The 19625-nt window shown below is 41.6% G+C and overlaps 1 protein-coding gene across 1 annotated transcript; it reads right to left on the bottom strand.

Annotated features, from left to right (window-relative positions):
• Positions 1-4589: 4589 nt before the first annotated feature.
• On the bottom strand, positions 4590-12371 carry STYK1 (serine/threonine/tyrosine kinase 1). Its single transcript, XM_057429524.1, has 9 exons — positions 12010-12371; positions 11019-11153; positions 9112-9360; positions 8651-8832; positions 6983-7066; positions 6523-6731; positions 6268-6308; positions 5890-5986; positions 4590-5218 (listed from the first exon to the last, which is right to left on the bottom strand). The coding sequence occupies exons 1-9, from the start codon at positions 12074-12076 to the stop codon at positions 5014-5016; spliced, it is 1269 nt and encodes a 422-aa protein (XP_057285507.1). The 5' UTR covers positions 12077-12371; the 3' UTR covers positions 4590-5013.
• Between the last annotated feature and the right edge of the window lie 7254 nt (positions 12372-19625).

Here is a 19625-nt window from a genome sequence, read left to right as displayed (position 1 = left end):
GAAAAGTTTTGGTATAGTACTCAAGACACTGTTGCTAAAAGTCAGTGATGGCAGCTCAGGCTGGCTTGCTGCATACTCCTATGAGACTCTTGGGAACAAGATCTGTAGGGGAGAACCGCAAGACAAAGAGAAATTAAAATAAGCTTCCAAGGACAAAATGGGACATCCCTACACCCCCACACCCACAAAGGGAAATACAGCATCCTGCAGGGGGTGGATTTGAGATAAATTATTATAATCCAAATGAGTTCGCAATAAGAAAACCAAAACAGCGTTCATTAACGTCTGGGAAAAATCACTGGTAGCAAGCTCTAAGCCACAAAAGACTCAAACATTTTTATGACCATCACCAAACTAGAAATGTTTTGCCTATGAATTATCAGTTTTACACACTGAGTAGAAACCTACCAATGACCTAAAGGGTTGGTTATAAAAGACTCCACCGAATCAGTATACGTGTGGGATAACCCAGAAAGAGAAACAGGAATATCTCAATTCTTACAGCAGTTTAAATGTGGCAGGCTTCATCTGAATGCTCAAAGCATATTAGAAGACTTACAGCTACTACTGTTATCTGAAATGTATGACTCACGATACATGGAGTTGTTTTAATGCTGTTCAGATTCACAGTTGCATCTAAATAAAATCAGATGTACAGGTAAGTCCTCCTCTAGCCTCACAACATTAATCCTTAATTTTAAGGTAGATGACCAGAGGGCAGATATGGTAAGACCAGTCAGCCCTGGCACACAGCCGACTGCAGCAACGAGAGGGAAACAGGGCAAACACCAGCCTGTGGGCAGGCTCCGTTGCTCAGGTGCCATGTTGCTGCCTGTTTCTTGGATCAGAAGCCATGTTGGCATTCTTCCTGAACCTGTGTGAAGTAAAGGCACCCGTAACCCTGTAACAAGGGTTATTTTGACATCCCTTTGTTCTGACATCTGAAAAACTTCCCCTGCCTTAGTGAGAGCGACTGCTGCAGTGAAGTATGACTGATGCTTGTTATTAAGATGCCACCTCAGAGCAGCTCTGACAGCAAGGGCTGCTCCAGCAAAGACAAATAAAGAGCAAAATACACAGGGTGATGGCAGCAGGGGAAAGTAAACCAGATCCAAAGTACTGGTGAAAAATCAGAAGCTAGCAAGGTAAATGAGCTTCTAACTTCTAACCTACAGCTATAACATGTTTTGTGTGAAGCTATGCTGACACAGCAACAGAAGAGCAACACCTCTACTGTAAAACACAACATAAAATGTGTCTTGGAGAAGTGGATGACCATGGGGGCTGTTTAAATACAGGGCAAGAGGAAAACCCCAAGCCACCTCCTCCTTTTGTCATGGGCAGAAAGACCTGTTAAAGCATTCTATAAATACATGTCCTGGTTTCTGATGATCACTGCAACACGAGACCAACTAATGTGAAAAAACAAGCACTTTTTTGTGTCTTAGGAGAGTTGGGGGGTGGTTGTATGTTTGCGAATTATTGCTGTTTCTTGGTGGTGCAGTACCTGCTATATATAAAACCACAAGCTGTTGGAGAGAGCATAAACAAAGGCATTGCCAGTCCCATGACTGAACTGCAGCCCTCACCAAAAAGCAATTCTATGACCACAGAAGAGCAAGTAAGAGCACTGTATTATCTTTCTTCTGTGTGTTTAAATGAGAATCCTTTGCTATATAGCCACTGTAGCAGGAAAAAAGATCTATGGATGCTCAGAGAGTTCAAAAAGACTTAAAATGGTAATTGTTTATTTGCGGTTTCAGGAAGATTCCAAGCATGGTGAAGCCAAACTGCAGCAGAAATAGTTAGTGTATGTGCATTCTGTCTGTTGTCACTTTTTCAACCATAATATTTTTTTCTCTCTGCCTGCACTAGACAGAAGTTCCTTATCCCTAGGAGAGCTGTTGGTGTTAATTCACTTAATCTAATTCAGACTGGGTCATTTCCAAACCTATATAAGCTAACCTGGGGAAAAGGCAATCAAAGATAAGAATGCTCGCATTGAGAATCAAGCCACTTAATTGAAAGGAAATTAAATCTGGACCTTATCATACAGCAGAAGAATGTCTTCCTGCGGATAAATTCATAAGCAGGGTATTGGCACAGGTTTGTTCACTGGGCAAACTAAAGCAGGTATTTTGTTAGAGGCTGTGAGGTGCTCAGCATCCTGAATTCCCACATACTCCCCTTGATCAGAGCTTTGGTAACAGAAACAAAATATGAGGATTTGTGCAAAGCAGAAGATCACTTTCTGTGATGCAACAAGATAGGGAACTCTGAGAACAGTGATGCGTTTGTCACATTTATCTCTCCATTTAACAATGCTCCCTGTGAACCACTGTGTATTATTCATCAGGTCTGCAGCAGCACTATGGCTTCAAGTACCTCTGATATTTTACGAAGTTTGGATGATCACGAAAATCAATGACCAAGTATTTTCAGATAAGGCTTGTGCAGCTTATATTATAAAATATAAATACTGAACAAGCAAAACTCACACTTTTTTTTTTTTGTTAAAGACGCTTGCTCCTCTCCTAGGTAAACACTGAAGACACACAGGTGTATTTCCACTGGGACTTCAACCATCAGCTGTCCTAGGGCAAGTCCTATCACAGGCACTACTAACTTCTCTGCAGTAGCACTGGCACAGCCACAGCCTGCTCATAACCTGAATAGTCAAATCATGTGCACTCACATAAATCACCAGTGCAACAAGCCCAGTCATTGAAATCTTTAGTGGAATCAAGTCTGGAACTCACATTAAAGTGTATCCACTGATCAATGCATGGCATACAAAAAGCTTACAAGAAAACTGCATACACAGAATTTCTCATGCTATTATTTTAAACTTAATCTTGAGTTCATATTCAGCAGCTCACTGGGCACAGATTCATATCCTCCATATGATTACCAAAGTTATCTGTGCTGTTTATACGTGAGACCCTGAAGTCGCTCTGATATCATCAGTCCTCACAAAATGCTGCATAATGTCACCCTTGTCATAGAGTAGCTAAGAAGGTAATGTCTACTATCCAGATCTTCAATGCAGAAGTCATACAGCAAAGGTGTCACCACAGAGATAAATGCAGTCTATGGTATACTCCTACCATAAAGCACACAACGATGTCACAGTGAATGCTTATTCTCATCGTATGTTATTTTTACTGTACACAAACCTTTCTTATGTGGTCTACTCTTTACATTTCCATACTGTTTTTACAGTAGCTGTTGTAACCTTGGAGAGATGTCCCCAGAATACCAAAATAATTAACCCATGAATTAGCAACTCAAAAGAGGAGCACAGGAACAAATGACCTGCACTGCTCAAAGGAATCATTGGTTAAAGGCCATCCCTGAGAAATTCAGGTCTGTAAGGGTTTTATCCTGAGCCAAGCATATGCTTTTTTTCTTGGAGTAGTAGTCACTTGACCTCACAACTACTACAGGGAAGGTACACCCTACATGAAGACACATTAATTTAACAACTTCTGCATCCAGAGATATGCAGGTTTCTGGTGTCTGTTTTTTTTAATACAGTACCCATTCTGCCGTAGAAAGCTAGAGTATAAAGCACTGGAGAAATCCCAGACATTTATTGAACTCTTAAAAGGCACGAACACAACTGTCTTGGATAGGTCTTTAGTGAATGGACAGGAAACTACTCATTTGTACCACCTACTCTGTGCACTTTTTCCTATACATTATCTATAGCATATTCCCCAGGACATCTCCTCTTTTGAATATCCAACTGATGCAATTTCCTGGGACAGAAAAAACTGGGAGAGATATCCAGAAACTTCCTTGTGGTGGGTTGACCTTGGCTGGACACCAGGTTCCCACCAAAGCTGCTCTATCACTGCCCCTCCTCAACAGGTCAGGGAAAGAAAATGTAACAACAGCCTCATGGACTGAGATACGGACAGGGAGAGATCACTCACCAGTTACCATCATGGGCAAAAGAGACTCAACTTGGGAAATCAGTTTAATTTATTGTCAATCAAAATCAGAGTAGGATGATGAGAGATAAAACCTAAATCTTAAAACACCTGCTTCCCACTTCTTTCTTCTTGAGCTCAGCTTCACTCCTGATTTTCTCTACCTTCTCCAGGGCTGCAGAGGGATGGAGAATGGAGGTTGTGGAATAGTCCTTTATGAACTTCTGCATTGGTCCTTCCCACAATTCTTCACAAACTGCTCCAGCATGGGTCCGTCCACGAGGTGCAGCCCTTCAGGAACAGACTGCTCCAGCATGGGTCCCCTGCTGCAGGTTCCAAGTCCTGCAGCAAACCTACTCCAGCGTGGGCTTCCCAGGGGGTCACAGCCTCCTGCGGGCATCTGACTGCTGCAGCATGGGGTCGCCCGCAGGCCGAAGGCGGAATCTGCTCCACTGTGGACTTCCACGGGCTGCAGGGGGCAGCCTGTCTCACTACGGTCTGAACTACGAGCCCCAGGGGAATCTCTGCTCTAGAGCCTGTAGCACCTCCTGCCCTCCTTGGGGCACTGACCTTTGTGTCTGTAGGGCTGTTTCTCTCTTCCAGTTAATGTTGCACAGGGTTTTTTAACCCTTATCTTAGAAACGTTATCCCAGAGGTGCTACCATCATTACTGACGGGCTCGGATTTGGCCAGTGGCAGGTCCATCTTGGAGCTGGCTGGAACTGGCTCTGTTACGCATGGGGGCAGCTTCTGGTGTCTTCTCACAGAAGCCACCCCTGAAGTCCTCTTGCTACCAAAACCTTGTTACACAAACCCAATACACTCTAATTCAAGCTTCTCATTACATTTTCTATAGCTTCCTAAAAAACAAGGACCACTGGCAGACTGATATCAACAGGTTGATTTCATAATAATGAAAACAGTCTGTTGTTTCTGGAATGGAGGAGAGATCACATATATACAACATGTTCAAAAACCAAAGGGATTCCTCCCAACATACACACCTTATCCTGAGCTTGCAAAGTGTCTAGAAAGGGCAGACTCAGAGAACTCTTATACCAACATGTATCAAGGTCCTTCAAAGTATAGTGTATTCCCTCACTAGATTGAGCACATCAACACCAGCAACATTAGCATAGAGTTCAGGCACCACCAGCTCAGGCACCTGCAGTACTGCATGATCGTTGCTGTTCTTCATTGCTGTTTGTAGAGACCACATCAGGTCTGCTGGAGAAGGCCGGTTAGTTGCATTCCACTGCCAGCAGGACTTCATGATGCTGTACCTGTAAGATGGAGAAGTACGGAAGCACTGGGAATGAGAACCACCAACACTAAGTTTTACAACAGTCATATTTTAAATGTCTAGAGACCTCCTCTTTTTCTGCTTCATGTAAAGTTCTTTCAACGACACTCTTGAAATATGCAACCACAGAATATTGTGTGGGGACAAATGCATACAGTTGCTAGCCAGGATGTCAACTGTGAGTAAGAGAAAAGGGAAAAAGGTTGCTTGGTATTCCCTTTTGAAAGAGCATTATAGAAGAAAAAGCCTCTAAAATTAGAATAAATTATGCCTTCATAAAAGGAAATATAATGCCATAGACCTTACTCATGGCTGTTTTGTTTACTTCAGGGAGGATCCCACAACTTAGAAGAGAAAGATATTAATCCAGAACAGTCCTACACCTTGCAGGGAAGCAGTGGAGCAACAAAATGCAAGGGCAGACAAGGGAACAGAAAGAGTAACTTTCAAAAGCAGGAGAGAAAGGGTTTGGCAATCAAGGTTCCATGCAGCAGCATCTACTAAAGAGATGTGGTAGACGTGAGAAAAAGTCTCCTCAGCTAATAGATGACTGTTTTGGCTATAGAGATCCTCTGCAAGACCTAGTTTTGTACGTCTCACTTCCATTTAGCTCTACAGATCTCAAGTTCAATTGTCCATGAAGTGGCTTACATGGCTTGCTGGCAGCTTGAGGGCTGTTTCATCCTGTTCTCTCTCTGAAGGTATGGTAAAATGTCAGAAGGTGGCACCTCAGGATATGGTGGAGCACCTGGAAGGGCAAAAGGAGTTACAATAGAAAAACTATAATAAGAAAATTGTTGCCAATGGCAGCCTGTGAGAATGCGTTCCTTCCCTACCAAAATCCATCCTTTTTATCCTGCCACAACTCACACTGAAAAGAAGTCTAAAAGGAATTGTCAAGGCTTTGCAAGTTGGAAAAAAGAAAATTCTTATTTAAATGGCCCAACTTTACATTCTAAAATTTGAGATGGGGGTCTTTCTAATTTGCTGCTTCCTTACATATTTTTTATCATCATTGTCTCTTCTTACCTAACGTAATCATTTCATACAGTAGAATTCCAAAAGACCATCTGCAAGAAAAGAAAACAATGTTAAGTTTCCATTCTAGCTAAATTCTAGCTTAAATGCATACAAATAGGCACAACCTGCAGAAATGAGAAGGTATGAGATATAAAGTGGAGCATTACACTCAGAGTAGATATGACTTACTGTGAACTTTAGGACATGAAATGATACATAAAGAAGTGAAAGAAATGAACTTCTAGTTCAAAAATTAAATCATACATGTCTGCCTTGATGCTGGGGGGGTTCTTCAGGAGCCGCTCTGGTGCCTGCCACTTGACTGGCACAATCTTTGTGACTGAGTTGACACCGTATGTGTGAGTTTCATAGGCCAGACCGAAACCACAGAGCTTAGCAGTGAAGTTGTAATGAAGGAGGACATTCCTGGCAGCAACATCACCATGGAACAATTTCTTCTGTTCAAGATAAGCCTGGGAAGTTGGAAAACAAAGAGACCATGATAATTTTAAAAGGAATTTTAACTGACGTAAATTTTCACTTGATTTATGCTTGTCTTGCATGCTGTGGAAAGACATGTATGCTCACAAAAATAAAGCAAGCATATATGGCTCAGTTTTAACAAAGCACATCCTCACTGCTTAGGCCAAGAAGACTTAGGCCACCATGCAGACTTGTGTTGCAATCGAGAAGGCAAAAATGCAGTGAATATGAGTAGACTTACCAGAGCTGCTGCAACCTGCTGTCCAACTTCATATACTTGTCTCTCGGTGAAGTCATAGGGAACATCATCCATTGTCATTACATCCTAGAGACAAAAGAGCAGATCTTGGTTCAAACAAATGCCATAGCTGTAGCATACTGGGGAATGTTTTCTTCTAATTTAATAAAATGAGTACTATCAAATCTTCTGCTCCCCCAAGTAATTTCCCAACTGATTATAAACTGACTGAAATATAAGGGTATGTAGATGGGTGATGCTGATGGATGGATGGTGTGCTGGGGAAGACATTAGAGACAAGTGGTGGGTAATATGAAGAGTGAAGAAGAGATTAACAGATTAGACAGAAATGGGTAGAATGACACTGGAGAATGACAATCCATACAGAAGAATGAATGATACATAACAAATGACAATGATGAGTGGAAAAGTACATTTATAACATACAAATGGTTATCTGGTATGAGACTAACAGTCCATCTCTCTTGCTATTCTGCCTCTAACAGTGACCCTACCTGGATGCCAGATGAAAGAAAGAGAATAAGCACACAATGTTTTTTCTGTGTCATTTTCCAGCCCCCCAACTATTTTCAATTTAAGGATTTCCTGAGATGGTTACAGTTTCAACATATTCTGTAACCTCTGAAAGGCTACCTGCCATAAATGTATTCAGTCTTGTCTTGAACCCATGTAAAGTTTCCATATCCATAGCAGTCAGTGCCAAGGAACTCCACTAGTCAACTCCCCACTTCATGAAGAACCACCTTTTGTTTGTTTTGAACATGACACTTGGTAGCTTTACTTGCTACCACCTTGACCTGCTGAACAAGACAATAAGCAATCTCTCTGTATTTAGTGTTCCAGATGTAGGTAAATTATTCATGCAGTGACATGGCAGAGTTTTGTTCCTATGCCCTTCTTAATAATGCTTAATACTTGGTTTCTTTTCCAGCCTGAGTTAACATTTTCATACAATCAGATCCATGATTTTATTCCTCATCAGCAACAGGCAGATATGAGGCCATCATTACATATGTGAAGCTACGGTTGCTTTTCTACATGGTCGTAATTTCATTTGTAACTATGCTGAATTTCACCTGTTCTTTTTATTGGCCAGTCCCTCAATCTTATAAAATCTTGCAGTTCCACAGGGTCAGCACTTGCCTTTACTGGCTGGAATCGTCATCTCACTGTCATCCCATTTTTTAAGTTACTGATACATGCAATGAACACCACCAGGTCCCATATGAGTGACATCCCTCAGTGCAAGTATCAACCTTTCACTCATATGCTCTGTTTCCTGGTGTTGTAACTGGTCTGCTTCCCTAAAGCATTTGGAGTGACACATTATTTAAAGCTGATTAGAAATTCACATAGCTGTCTCAACTCTCACTCTTATTGCAGTCCCAGCTGTATCTTTCAAGAAGCTCCAGTTATCTGCAGGACTATGTCAATTTCTCCAAACTGTATCATATCAATCAAGATATCCACTAATTCCATTCCAGTTCAGACTTGTGCAGAACTTCTTTGGGGTGTGGAAATAGTTTAGACTGATAAAGAGGGATGCATGGAGAGATGAAAAGAATCATCTGTGATTTATGGACTATGACTTATGGATAAATATGTACCTAAGGATTTTAAGAAGATATTCTATCATTTCTTTTGACTCACCTTCCGACACGTCCATAAAAATGTCAATAGGTCACCAAGAGAGACATCTTCCATGATCATATAAAGTGGGAGCTGACCTACACAGCATCCAACCAATTCAACCAGGTTCTCATGATGGCCAAGATTTTGATGGAATTTAATCCTTCCCAGGAAATCCTTTACTTTCTGGGGACTAGCCAGGTCTGAAAGAACAAAAACCCCAACCCAAACCAATCAAACAAACAAAACCAACCTCCTCCCCCCGCAAAAAACCCCACTATACTACCAAATGGAGGAAGCAAAGAACAGCTTAAAATCAACATGAACAGCAATTTCTTTAGACCGACCAAGACATTCCTATCAAAACTGCTACTCAGACTAGCTAACATGATACTCAACACAGCTTGGTCTTGTCCAGCAATGACTGCAAGTTCTGCTCAATATCATGTCTTTGATACGGAGATCCTGGCCGTGTGCCTTACCTTGTAAGACTTTCAGTACTACTGTCTTAGTCTTCCTGGGGCTCCCAATTTCCAGCTGTGCTCTGTAGATGCTCCCATAGCGACCATGTTTTATCAGCAGCCAAGTGCCTGGTAAGAGTTTCTCTCGTGGTATCTCCAGTTCTTTCAGAGTCAAGGATGCAGAATTTAGCAGGCTTTCCACAGACATCTCACTCAGCTGGATACAGCGGCTCTCTGTTGAGCTGTATTCCTGCTGATTCTTGTCATTCACTGACAAAAGCAAATACACATGATGCATAAAACCAGACAGATGAACTCTTGTAGTAGGTGGCAATGCTTGCCCTTCTAGCCTCTAATTTTTACCCCACAGTGTACTGGAAATCAGGACAAAGTAAAGAACTGTTATTGTATCTTACTTATCCTGGCCATTGAAGAGGAGAGGGAATTTATCTCCAAATCTATTTGATTAAAAGGTAAAATGAGTCTGGAGATCGTTCCTATGTTTAACATCTAAACTTTCTAGGTAAGACACATTTGTACTTGATTCCCTTGTGTTGAAGCAATGACCATTTTATTACCAGCTACCAGCTGTTACAGAAGTCACACGCACAGGCTGTTCCACAGGGTGTTATCTTTGTTCTCAATTATTTCCCTTAATATAGGCTGAAAAGGCTTTTTCCTCTACAAAACCAAAATCAATTCAGTACTGGATTTTCATTTCCACGTTCAGTTCCACAGAATTTCATTTCTGCACCATGTGTTTTTTGGTATCTACAAACCTTTCCCTACCCCCCCTCTCTCTCAGTCCCTGTTCTATTTCTTCTTGTCTCCACAGGAAGTGGGAGACAGGAGCTTGACATTTTTCTTAAATGACAGGGTAGAAAATGGATTAACTAGGTGTGACCTACACCAAAACAGCTGTCATTCATAACATTCATAACTCTCTTTGCAGTAGCATCTAGAAGGCTATTACATAAACACACTTTGAAGGTCTTGAGGTATGTTAGTTACCAGAGTGTGTTAAACAGTCTATATGATATGTTGCTTTAAGTTTTCTCAGATCCATCTATACTACAGATTCCACTACTACTACTGCAAGTGGTATAAATCAGGGCTCTCCATTTTTTTACTTTTCACTCAATTGCTGAACACCATTCAGGGTCTTCAGGCCAGACTGACAGCAGTTGTACCTGAGCCAGCTTGTGCCCAGGCAGCCAACAAGGCCAACAGCGTCCTGGCCTGTATCAGCAATAGCACAGCCAGTAGGGCCAGGGCAGTGATCACCCGCCTGTACTGGGCACTGGTGAGGCCGCACCTCAAATCCTGCGTTCAGTTCTGGGCCCCTCACTACAAGAGAGACATTGAGGTGCTGGAGTGGGTCCAGAGAGGGGCAACAGAACTGGTGAAGGGTCTGGAGCACAAGTGTGATGAGGAACGGCTGAGGGAACTGGGAAGTTTAGTCTGGAGAAGAGAAGGCTCAGGGGGGACCTTATCGCTCTCTACAACTGCCTGAAAGGAGGTTGTAGTGAGGTGGGGATCAGTCTCTTCTTCCAGATAAAAAGTGACAGGACAAGAGGAAACGGCCTCAAGCTGTGCCAAGGGGAGGTTTAAACTGGATATTAGGAAAAAATTCTTCACGGAGAGGGTGCTCAGGCATTGGAACAGGCTGCTCAGGGCAGTGGTGGAGTCGCTGTCCCTGGAAGTGTTCACAAACCGTGCAGACAAAGACCTTAGTGATATGGTTTAGTGGTGGCCTTGGCAGTGCTGGAGAATGGCTGGAAGTGATGATCTTAAAGGTCTTTCCAACTTAGTTGATTCTGTGATTCTATAAATGCTATTGCCTAATGACTCAAGCAATAAAGAGAAGGGATTGCCTTCTGGCCACTGACAGGAACACTCACTCCTGTGGTTGAAAAGAAGTTTTTTACCTTGGTGTCCAGATTGCTCCTGCTTTGCTCGCAAGCCTCGGCAGTGGAGCCAAAGTATCACAGTTAGCATGATGACAAAAACACCCACAAGGAGAACTGGGACAACAATCACTTCAGTCTGATATTCACGCACAACTATCAAAAGAAAATGGGAAAACGAGGACTAAGCAGCGTTTCCTCATGCACATTGGTTCTGTGTAACAGAACAGTCACAGCATATTTCAGTAACTTTCAATCCCCAAATTCTATCTATCCTCTGCCTCTTGGAACAGCAACTGAACACTGTTAGTGCTGCCACCCTATTTTTCAAAGGTGCTGAGTATCTAAACTGCATGAATCCACTGGGACTCCCACACCTGAGGTCTTTTATGTAGATGCTGTAATAGAGAGGCTGGAAATTGTAGCCATGTGTAAGTATCCACTAGTGCAACAGAACTGCCCCTGGCAAAGGGACAGCAGGGAGATGTGAAGGGCTGAATATTGCTATGCCATCACAAATACATGTGCAATTACAGCTTCAGCTCCTTACATTAAAATTACAGGAAACATTTTAAAGAAAACAAGGTGTGGACATTACAATTAACAAGGATGTTGCAAGTAACTAACTCTCTTATGCCCCAGATTTGGAGATGATGCTATTTTTGCATAGGCCAAGACCATGTTTCAGTTCCCAAAGATGACAGAAAGTCATGAAATCAAAATCTCACGAGACTGGTCCTTAGGGAAGCTGCAGGGAATCTTTAATGACTGTGTCTTATTGAAGGCAAAGATACTCTAAAATGGCTAAAATTATGTGCGATGAATCCCACCACAAAGGCTGCATCCCTTTAAAAGTTTCTCCCTTGAGATACAATTCAAGGAAAGATCAGTGAAATCTTTGTGGGCTGGGATGCAGGTGGAGGAGTGGAAAGGGCTTGGCCCACTTTCTAGTAAAGCTGGACTTCTTGCTCAGCATGTGAAAGTTATTACTTAAGGAATCTGGGAATCTTACCACACAGTTTGTCATTGCTGTTGCATTCCAGCAGCATGCGTGTGAATCTTTTTACATCCCCTGCCATGTTCAATTATGAGCAAGTAGGTCTCCAACTTCTGTCTTCTGCACAGACACAAAGAATATTAATTAAATTTACTGCAAGAAAGAATGACTTATGAAGCAACAAGTAAGCTGAATGTGGAGCTTTCTACTCTTTATGATCAGTTCTTGTGTCAAGAAGCACCACTGGGACTTTGAGACTTAGAGATTGATACGGGACATCCAGTATCAAATCCTATGAACGGTAGACTGCATGACCAGAGAGAATTTAAGATTAAGATTGTTATAGAGTGCTTCACAAGCCAACAGTTATGCCTAGGCCTGAAGGCTGGCATACATGCAAAAAATTCATAGGGCTCCTTTAACACTGCCAGGCCCACAACTAATGTGAAGCATAACATGTGGAACACCAGCAGAGGACCTGGACTACTAGTTCTAAACTAAAAAAAAAAAATGAAATAAATCAATCAATATGTGGTGAATAGTGATGACTGACAGAAAGGCAAGGCACATACATTTAGGCACTGCTACTTATAAACATTGCCAAAAAATTAAGTCAACAGCTTCACAAACAGTATAATCTAGAATGTTTTATAGGCATCGGAACTCTTATCCTTTTAAGTACTTACTTTATTTTCAGCTATGAATTCAAGGCAATTAACCGCAATGGCAAATGTTAATAATAATATATGGCATTCCTACTGGTATGAATATGACTTTACGGAAGTCAGTGATGGATGAAATATTAAACAGTTTGTTCTAATTGATCTAATTGATGGGTGAAATTACGCTTGATTAGTTGCACAACAGAGGCAGCAGAAAGAGGAAAATGGAACATATCTGCACTTCAAGGTATTACAAAAGGTCTATTTAATTTCTTATTTCCTGTGATTCTTTGTATGCTAGCAAATTGACATGGACTCACAGTGTGGCTACAACATGAATCCAGTCAAAGCAGCAGTAATACAGCAATAACATCAAGCTTTGCAGGTGCACTCTGAAAGTAAGCATACTAAATCAACCTAACTTAGCTATGACACATACACACGCTTTTACACAAAAATACAGAGGATTAACCATAAAACCATAGATCCTAGCTTCTTTCACTCTCAGATTACACTCAGATACAAAATACACATAAGAACAGACAAGATAGCAGCACAGGAAAGCAGACTTCAGGACCACTAGCCAGCAATCATGTTGTAAAATCTGAGTCATAAACAGTCCAAGCTCCATCTTAACAGTAGCTAACAGCTTTGCTTTCTGCAGATGTTCACTAGAAATGCACACTTACACTTAAATGATGTGCATGCCCAAGGCAGATACAAGCACAGACGTACCAACCTGTACACAGAAACATGCTCATACAATCAGGAAGATCCATGGAAGAAAGCTTTGATGCAGCAACAACACCTACATTGGTCCCCTGTTCATAAAAAATGATTCCTACCTCCTCCCTCATGTACCTCCCACCAGTGATGCCAGTGGGTGGCACCCCATGTTTCCTAACCATGGTCAGGGCAGAAGTATGGGATCCAGGAATAAAAACATTGGCAACCCCTGGTGCTTTATTTGCACTGGCACTCCCATTTGTTGCTGTTGCTTATGGAGCTGCACAGGAGTCTAATCAAACCAGAAAAGTTTGATTAGACAAGTCTATTTACATTCTATTCCTCTATCCTCTTGCAGAACTCTGGAAGCAGGAAAAGAAGTTGCACTTAAAAAAGTAATTCTGAAGTGCCTTTCAGTGCTCCTTTACAGGCTGAGGACAATTTCAGACAAAATTCTCATACTTAGCTCCTGCATCTTACTTGTGTAAGAGTAACCTTATTGCAGTTCCTACATTTCAGTCCTCACAACCAGAGTGGTAACTCAGAAATCCACATTATATATATATATCTTTTTTATTTTTTTTTTTTAAATTTACTAGTAGGGGACACATGGAGGTTATGTGGAAATAACATCTTCAGTGTGTAAGTGCATACTCACCGCATACCAGAAAGCATATTGGGACTGCTCAACTAGTTATTTTATTATATGAAGACAGTTTTTCCAGTACCAAGCCAGGATAAGGGGGACAAAAATACCTTAGGAGGTTCAAAACCTATACCTCATTGTTATGATTTTCCTTTGTGTGTTATATCGTGCCAAGACCAGTACTGTCTATATCATGATCACAGGAGTACATATCCTGTAAGACTTCAACTTAGAATTTGCATTGAACAATTTGTGCAATCACAAGTAAAACTCAGCTTAGTTATTCTACTGGGTTTTTTTATTGCTCTTTTACATACACTGAAATCCACTCACTGGAATTCATTTATCTTTATTGTTTACTTTCAAAATCATACCTGGTTCAATAGTCTGCTCTCCCTGCCTGAGCCTATCTAATCTTTTCAGATCTAACCTGATTTCCTCCTCCTTCAGTTGAAACTCGTAATTTTCGTTGTTGACACAAACCTGAAACTTTCCTTTCTCTTGGACATGCATCTTTTTTAGCAAATTCTCTATTGTGCAGCACAACAGTGTGACTTAGTACCTTATTTAACAAAACCAGCTGGCAGTGCAATACAGAAATCACGATACATAATGACCATAGTACTAGGCCCTTCTTCCCTCAGAATGCCAAGGCTCAAGGTAAGGGTGGTATGTTTCCACTCAGTTTCAGACTACAAAGCCTTCCTGAAAGACGGCTTCCCTTTGACAACAGTGAACAGAAAGCAAATGAGCTTTTCTATAACAAAAGTCCTCAATAAAAATGACTGAATCATAAAATCCTAGAATGGTTTGGGTTGGAAAGAACCTTAAGATTATCTAGTTCTAACCTCCTGCCATGGGCAGGAACACCTCACACTAGACCATGTCACCCAAGGCTCTGTCCAACATGGCCCTGAACACCACCAGGGATGGAGCATTTACCACTGCTTTGGGCAATCTGCTTCAGTGCCTCACCACCCTCATAGTAAAGAACTTCTTACTTACATCTAACCTGAACCTCCCCTGTTTATGTTTAAACCCGTAAGTCCCTGATGAATGGGAGCAACAAGGGGCTGTGAAGGTCTTTGTAAATGAGTTTCAAAAAGGTGTTTGTTTTTTCTGGCTAGAGCTCAGGAGGGAACAGGGTTTCCACTAAACAGATTTTGAGAGATTTGGGAGCTTTTGCTGGGGCAGAGGGAAATAAATGAGAATCAATGCAGATACAGTGCCCTAGATGGCAATGCTCAATGTTATGCTCAATTAACAATGCTCAGATACTACGTAGTTCCAAGCAGACTGCAACAACCATGGCACTCAAGCCCTTCTTTGACTAATACCTGAATCCAAAGCCCCATGTCCAAGCTAAATATACAGTGAAGGCCATGGTACCTAGGAAGAGCAGAAGCAGCTGCTCTTTTGACAACGCGAGGCAAAACCTGAGCAGAAGCTAACCTACAGTCAGCAGCATTTGCAAACTGCCACTAGCAGACTACTTGGTGAACTGCATGTGGTGCAGCAGTTCCACAGCATGGGGACAGTCCCCCGTATCTGCCCTACAATTACTGCTCCTCTGTGCATATTTGCCAGCAGGATGAACACTGGGGGAAAAGGTGGTGTTTGTTTCCCAAGCTGTTCTGCTGCCCTGGCAATTTAGACAAAGCACAGAGGTCAACACAGGGACAGCAATAAGCATCTGAAAGATGGTAGTTGTGGGGGCTGCTTAAACCAGTTCAGCAAGCCCCAGTACAGAATGTGAATATGGTTTTGTGAATGCAGATGAGCAGAATTAAGTGCTCACTAATGCCAAAAGAAAGGAGTATATCTTCTCCCTGCTCTCCCCCCTCCCACCCTTGTTTTCATCACAGCTATGCAACTGATAACGTTAGACTGATTCAAACCACTAACCTAGTAGGAAAAACTCATCGTTCTTTTGTCATGGTGATTTCCCGGCATTTTAGTGAGTTGTATTAGTTCACCAAGCAATTCAACATGTGCTAGGCAGGCTCAACGAAGTGGCAGGAGCACACATCCAGGAAGAGGAACAGGGAAAATGGGTCTCCCAGCAGCCAGGGTGGTGAATGGCTAATTCTTCTAAAGCTGTATTGTGAACCCATTCCCTGTGTCAGCACAGATCCACAGTTACTGTGTGCCAGTAGAAGCCCTACTATGATTTTTCCAGTCCTCTGCCATTCATTCCCACATGTATAATGTCCCCTTAGCGCTAGCACAAGCATTCACACGGCAATGCGGTAAACTGGATCGGGAAGGTGATCTGCCTAAATCATCAATCCTCTCTCACATTTTATGGATTCATATTTCTCATCAGGCTCAATTTATGCTATTTAAGGTGCCAGGACACTTGACAAGAGTCAAGAAGCCTGAGTGACAAACATTGTGGGGAAGACTGAAGAGAAATATAGTCCATGGAAGATATGGGGACAGCTTGAGAACCGCACAAACAGAAACTGCCTTCTGCTTGCTCCTGCCATGTTCAGGAAAATAAAATAACATATTCATGGTAAATACACAGTTTTGCCAGTGAATATGTCTGACATCAGTACAAATAGGTAAATCCTTGAGTACCAACTAGCTACTCTGTCTATAGAAACTGCTGATTAAATGACTTTAATATGTAAAAAATAAAGGCTAAGGTTCATTTGGATCTTCACTAGACCTTTTAAACGGTGCTGTGAGCTCCTACGGAATTAACATAGCTATTTCTCCAGACTTACTAGCCTGCATTAACTTCACACCACTTTATTATAAAAATATTCTTACAAGTGTTGTTCATGCGCTAATTGTGAGGACCAACGGTAATATGACTTACAGGCATGTAAAGAACAGCTGTGGAATTACTTCAGTCCTGCATACTGCCTGGATGATAAAAGACAAAATAAATCCTACAGCCATGACACCTTCTATTTAATTTCTTACAGTGGCAGAACCACACTCTCAAGGTTTTCCTGTGACTATTTCTGTACTGCTTTTATTGTTTTCATCGTATTTTATATGACCTTTGAACATGGTCACCAGTCAAAGCTTAGGCAGCTGTTATGCACAAGTGCCCTGTCCTGGCTGCAAAGCTGAAAGGGAGGAGAGCTAGAAGAGAATTGCTGGAACTGAAACAGCAGTGGAACCAGCCAAGCAGTTGTGGATACTGAGAGACAAGAGGGAGAAGAAAAGCACCATGGAAAAGCAAACAGTAAAACAGACATTTCTTCCTCTGTAATGTCCACCATTTTACTAAAAAGCAGCATCCAAAACAAGTAAGAAACAACTCCCACAGGTTTCAAGCCTAACAACTTGATGCCATAAGGACCTATTTCTGCAAAAGCTATATATTTGTTAGACTATATATCATAGAATCGTGGAATGGTGTGGGTTGAAAAGGAACATGCCGTAGGAAGGGATGCCTCACACTAGACCATGTCACACAAGGCTCTGTCCAACCTGGCCTTGAACACTGCCAGGGATGGAGCATTTACCACTTCTCTGGGCAGCCTGTTCCAGTGCCTCACCACCCTCACAGTAAAAAACTGCTTCCTTATATATAACCCAAACTTCCCCTGTTTCAGTTTAAACTCATCACCCCTTGTCCTATCGCTACAGTCCCTGAAGAAGTCTCTCTCCAGCATCCTTGTAGGCCCCCTTCAGATGTTGGAAAGCTGCTATGCTGTCTCTTCTGCTTTCACAAAACCTGACTATTTCCAATGGCCTACCAGATCATGACATCTTTGCAAGGTTTCCCTGGCCCACTGAGTCATATCATCTCTCACCTGGGGGTTACCAAGCAGCACCTCCAACTGCATAGAATGAGAAATTCTGACTGGCCAATGCCAGTTGTAACATACCAGGCCATCTCACTTCTGTCCTGAACAAGGATTACTGATAATATCCTGTGGCTTGCTGTACTGGCTGCAATACTGTCTCAGCTATAAAGATGTGGTACTCTAACTCACTTCTCCAAGAGCTGGTAGGTGTAAGAAAACAGCCTGTAAGAAAACAGTATTTCAAAAAATAATGTACAGTGACTCAAGATTTTCTTTTGGCCCAGAACCTGTACTTGAACATAAAACCTAGCCTAGCTGCTACTGAGGCATATTAAAGAAGTGAAACAAAATTAGGCTGACCCCTACTGAAGACCTAGACCCTGGAGAAAACAGCAAGTAATGAGGTCGGTGCTGCTATTTGAGCAGGTGAATCACTTAAGGCAAACTTGGCTCCTTTTCAAGGGAGCAAAAAAAACAGGCCAAGTCAGCACTCACTGCTGCATTGAGAAATACAAGACAGGAGGACTCTGCACTGCTGTGCTTTCATCCTAACAAGGTTAGTCCAAACTGGCACCATATCAGTGGAGATAGGAAGGCTCTCATGGTGCTACGTTCTGCTTAGACTCAGATCATCTAATAAAAATTAATCTATCTGTGCAGCATGAGGAAGTCTGAGTACAGAAGTGTGGAATGGTGCAGGAACTGAATGGGGACAAAGACAAAAACATGTTTTTCTAATGCAGACATGGAGTACTATAGTTTCCAAAAAATTAACATGTATCATGATCACTCTCCCCCTGAATTGAGGCCATGGAAAGTAACTCCTCACAAGTAATCTGCCAAATGAAAGTTAAAAACTATAAAAATTTGTGAGGAACATTATTGACCTGAAGCCCTCAGTGAGCAGGCTCTTGACAATATGAAAAGTCTAGAGGCCAAAGTCTCAACAGCCCACTCTTACCTATGACTTCCTTTTTTTGTTGTCAAAATCACAAAGTGCTTTGGAAAACACAGGCTGTTCTGTCTCTTTCTTACTAACTGACTTCTAATTTTGGTGGTAACTGCCAGTTATAAGCCTGGATCAAACCCTAGCACAAACTCAATGCAGATACTCTGAAAAACTGTGACAGCAACAGCTGGGACAGGACGCTAAGAAAAATGAAGGATTTTTTCAAAAGACCATGCAAACATACAGATCTTGCTGTAAAAAAAACACTGTGTGATAAAAAGACTGCATGGTATCACATTGCTGTACAATGTCTAAGGAAACAGAACATGAACTTGCTCTCAGAAACACATAGCCATAGGGGAACTGAGCACAAAACTTTAGCTTCATGATTATACTAACTTTTGGAGGTTTGTGCATTTAACATCGATTTTTGTGCACACACAGAGATATATGCAAACAGGTAAACACACAGAAAAATCTAGATATCTGCACTTCTTTGGGTTACATTTAGCTTCCTTACAGTCAAGCAACAGCAATGGAATTCAAATGCTAATTACTTCTGAATCCAGCCTTAGGCATGTATTACTTAACCAAACACTGGCAGATATTTATACTCAAATGCATAGCATCACTCTGCATTGTTTCAGTTAACTGAGACTAATTTTATATGAAACTTATTTCCTTTGTTATTCCTTTCCTGTTCAAAATGTGCCTAAAAGTTATTTTGTTTAAATCGACCTGTGTGTAGAGAACACACCTTTTTTTTTTCTTGAACCCAAATATTATTATGATCACAGAAATTTATTACTTGAAGTAACTTCATTGTGATCAGTAAGTACATGCACAGATGTATACATACATACATACACAGATACATA

Source organism: Pezoporus wallicus, unplaced genomic scaffold (genome assembly GCF_028554395.1).
Source record: "Pezoporus wallicus isolate ANWC-B61680 ecotype Strahan unplaced genomic scaffold, APGP_CSIRO_Pwel_v1 scaffold_3294, whole genome shotgun sequence".
In the NCBI taxonomy this organism is placed as follows: Eukaryota; Metazoa; Chordata; class Aves; order Psittaciformes; family Psittacidae; genus Pezoporus; species Pezoporus wallicus.
Note: the sequence above shows the minus strand (reverse complement) of the source record. Positions and strands in the feature narration are given on the sequence as shown.

Coding starts and splice junctions, on each gene's coding strand:
- STYK1 (XM_057429524.1), bottom strand. CDS start 12,076: ATGGCAGGGGATGTAAAAAGATTCACACGCATGCTGCTGGAATGCAAC. Junction 9,361..11,018: donor GGAGCAATCTGGACACCAAG/GTAAAAAACTTC, acceptor TGCTTTTGTCAG/TGAATGACAAGAATCAGCAG. Junction 8,833..9,111: donor AGTACTGAAAGTCTTACAAG/GTAAGGCACACG, acceptor TTGTTCTTTCAG/ACCTGGCTAGTCCCCAGAAA.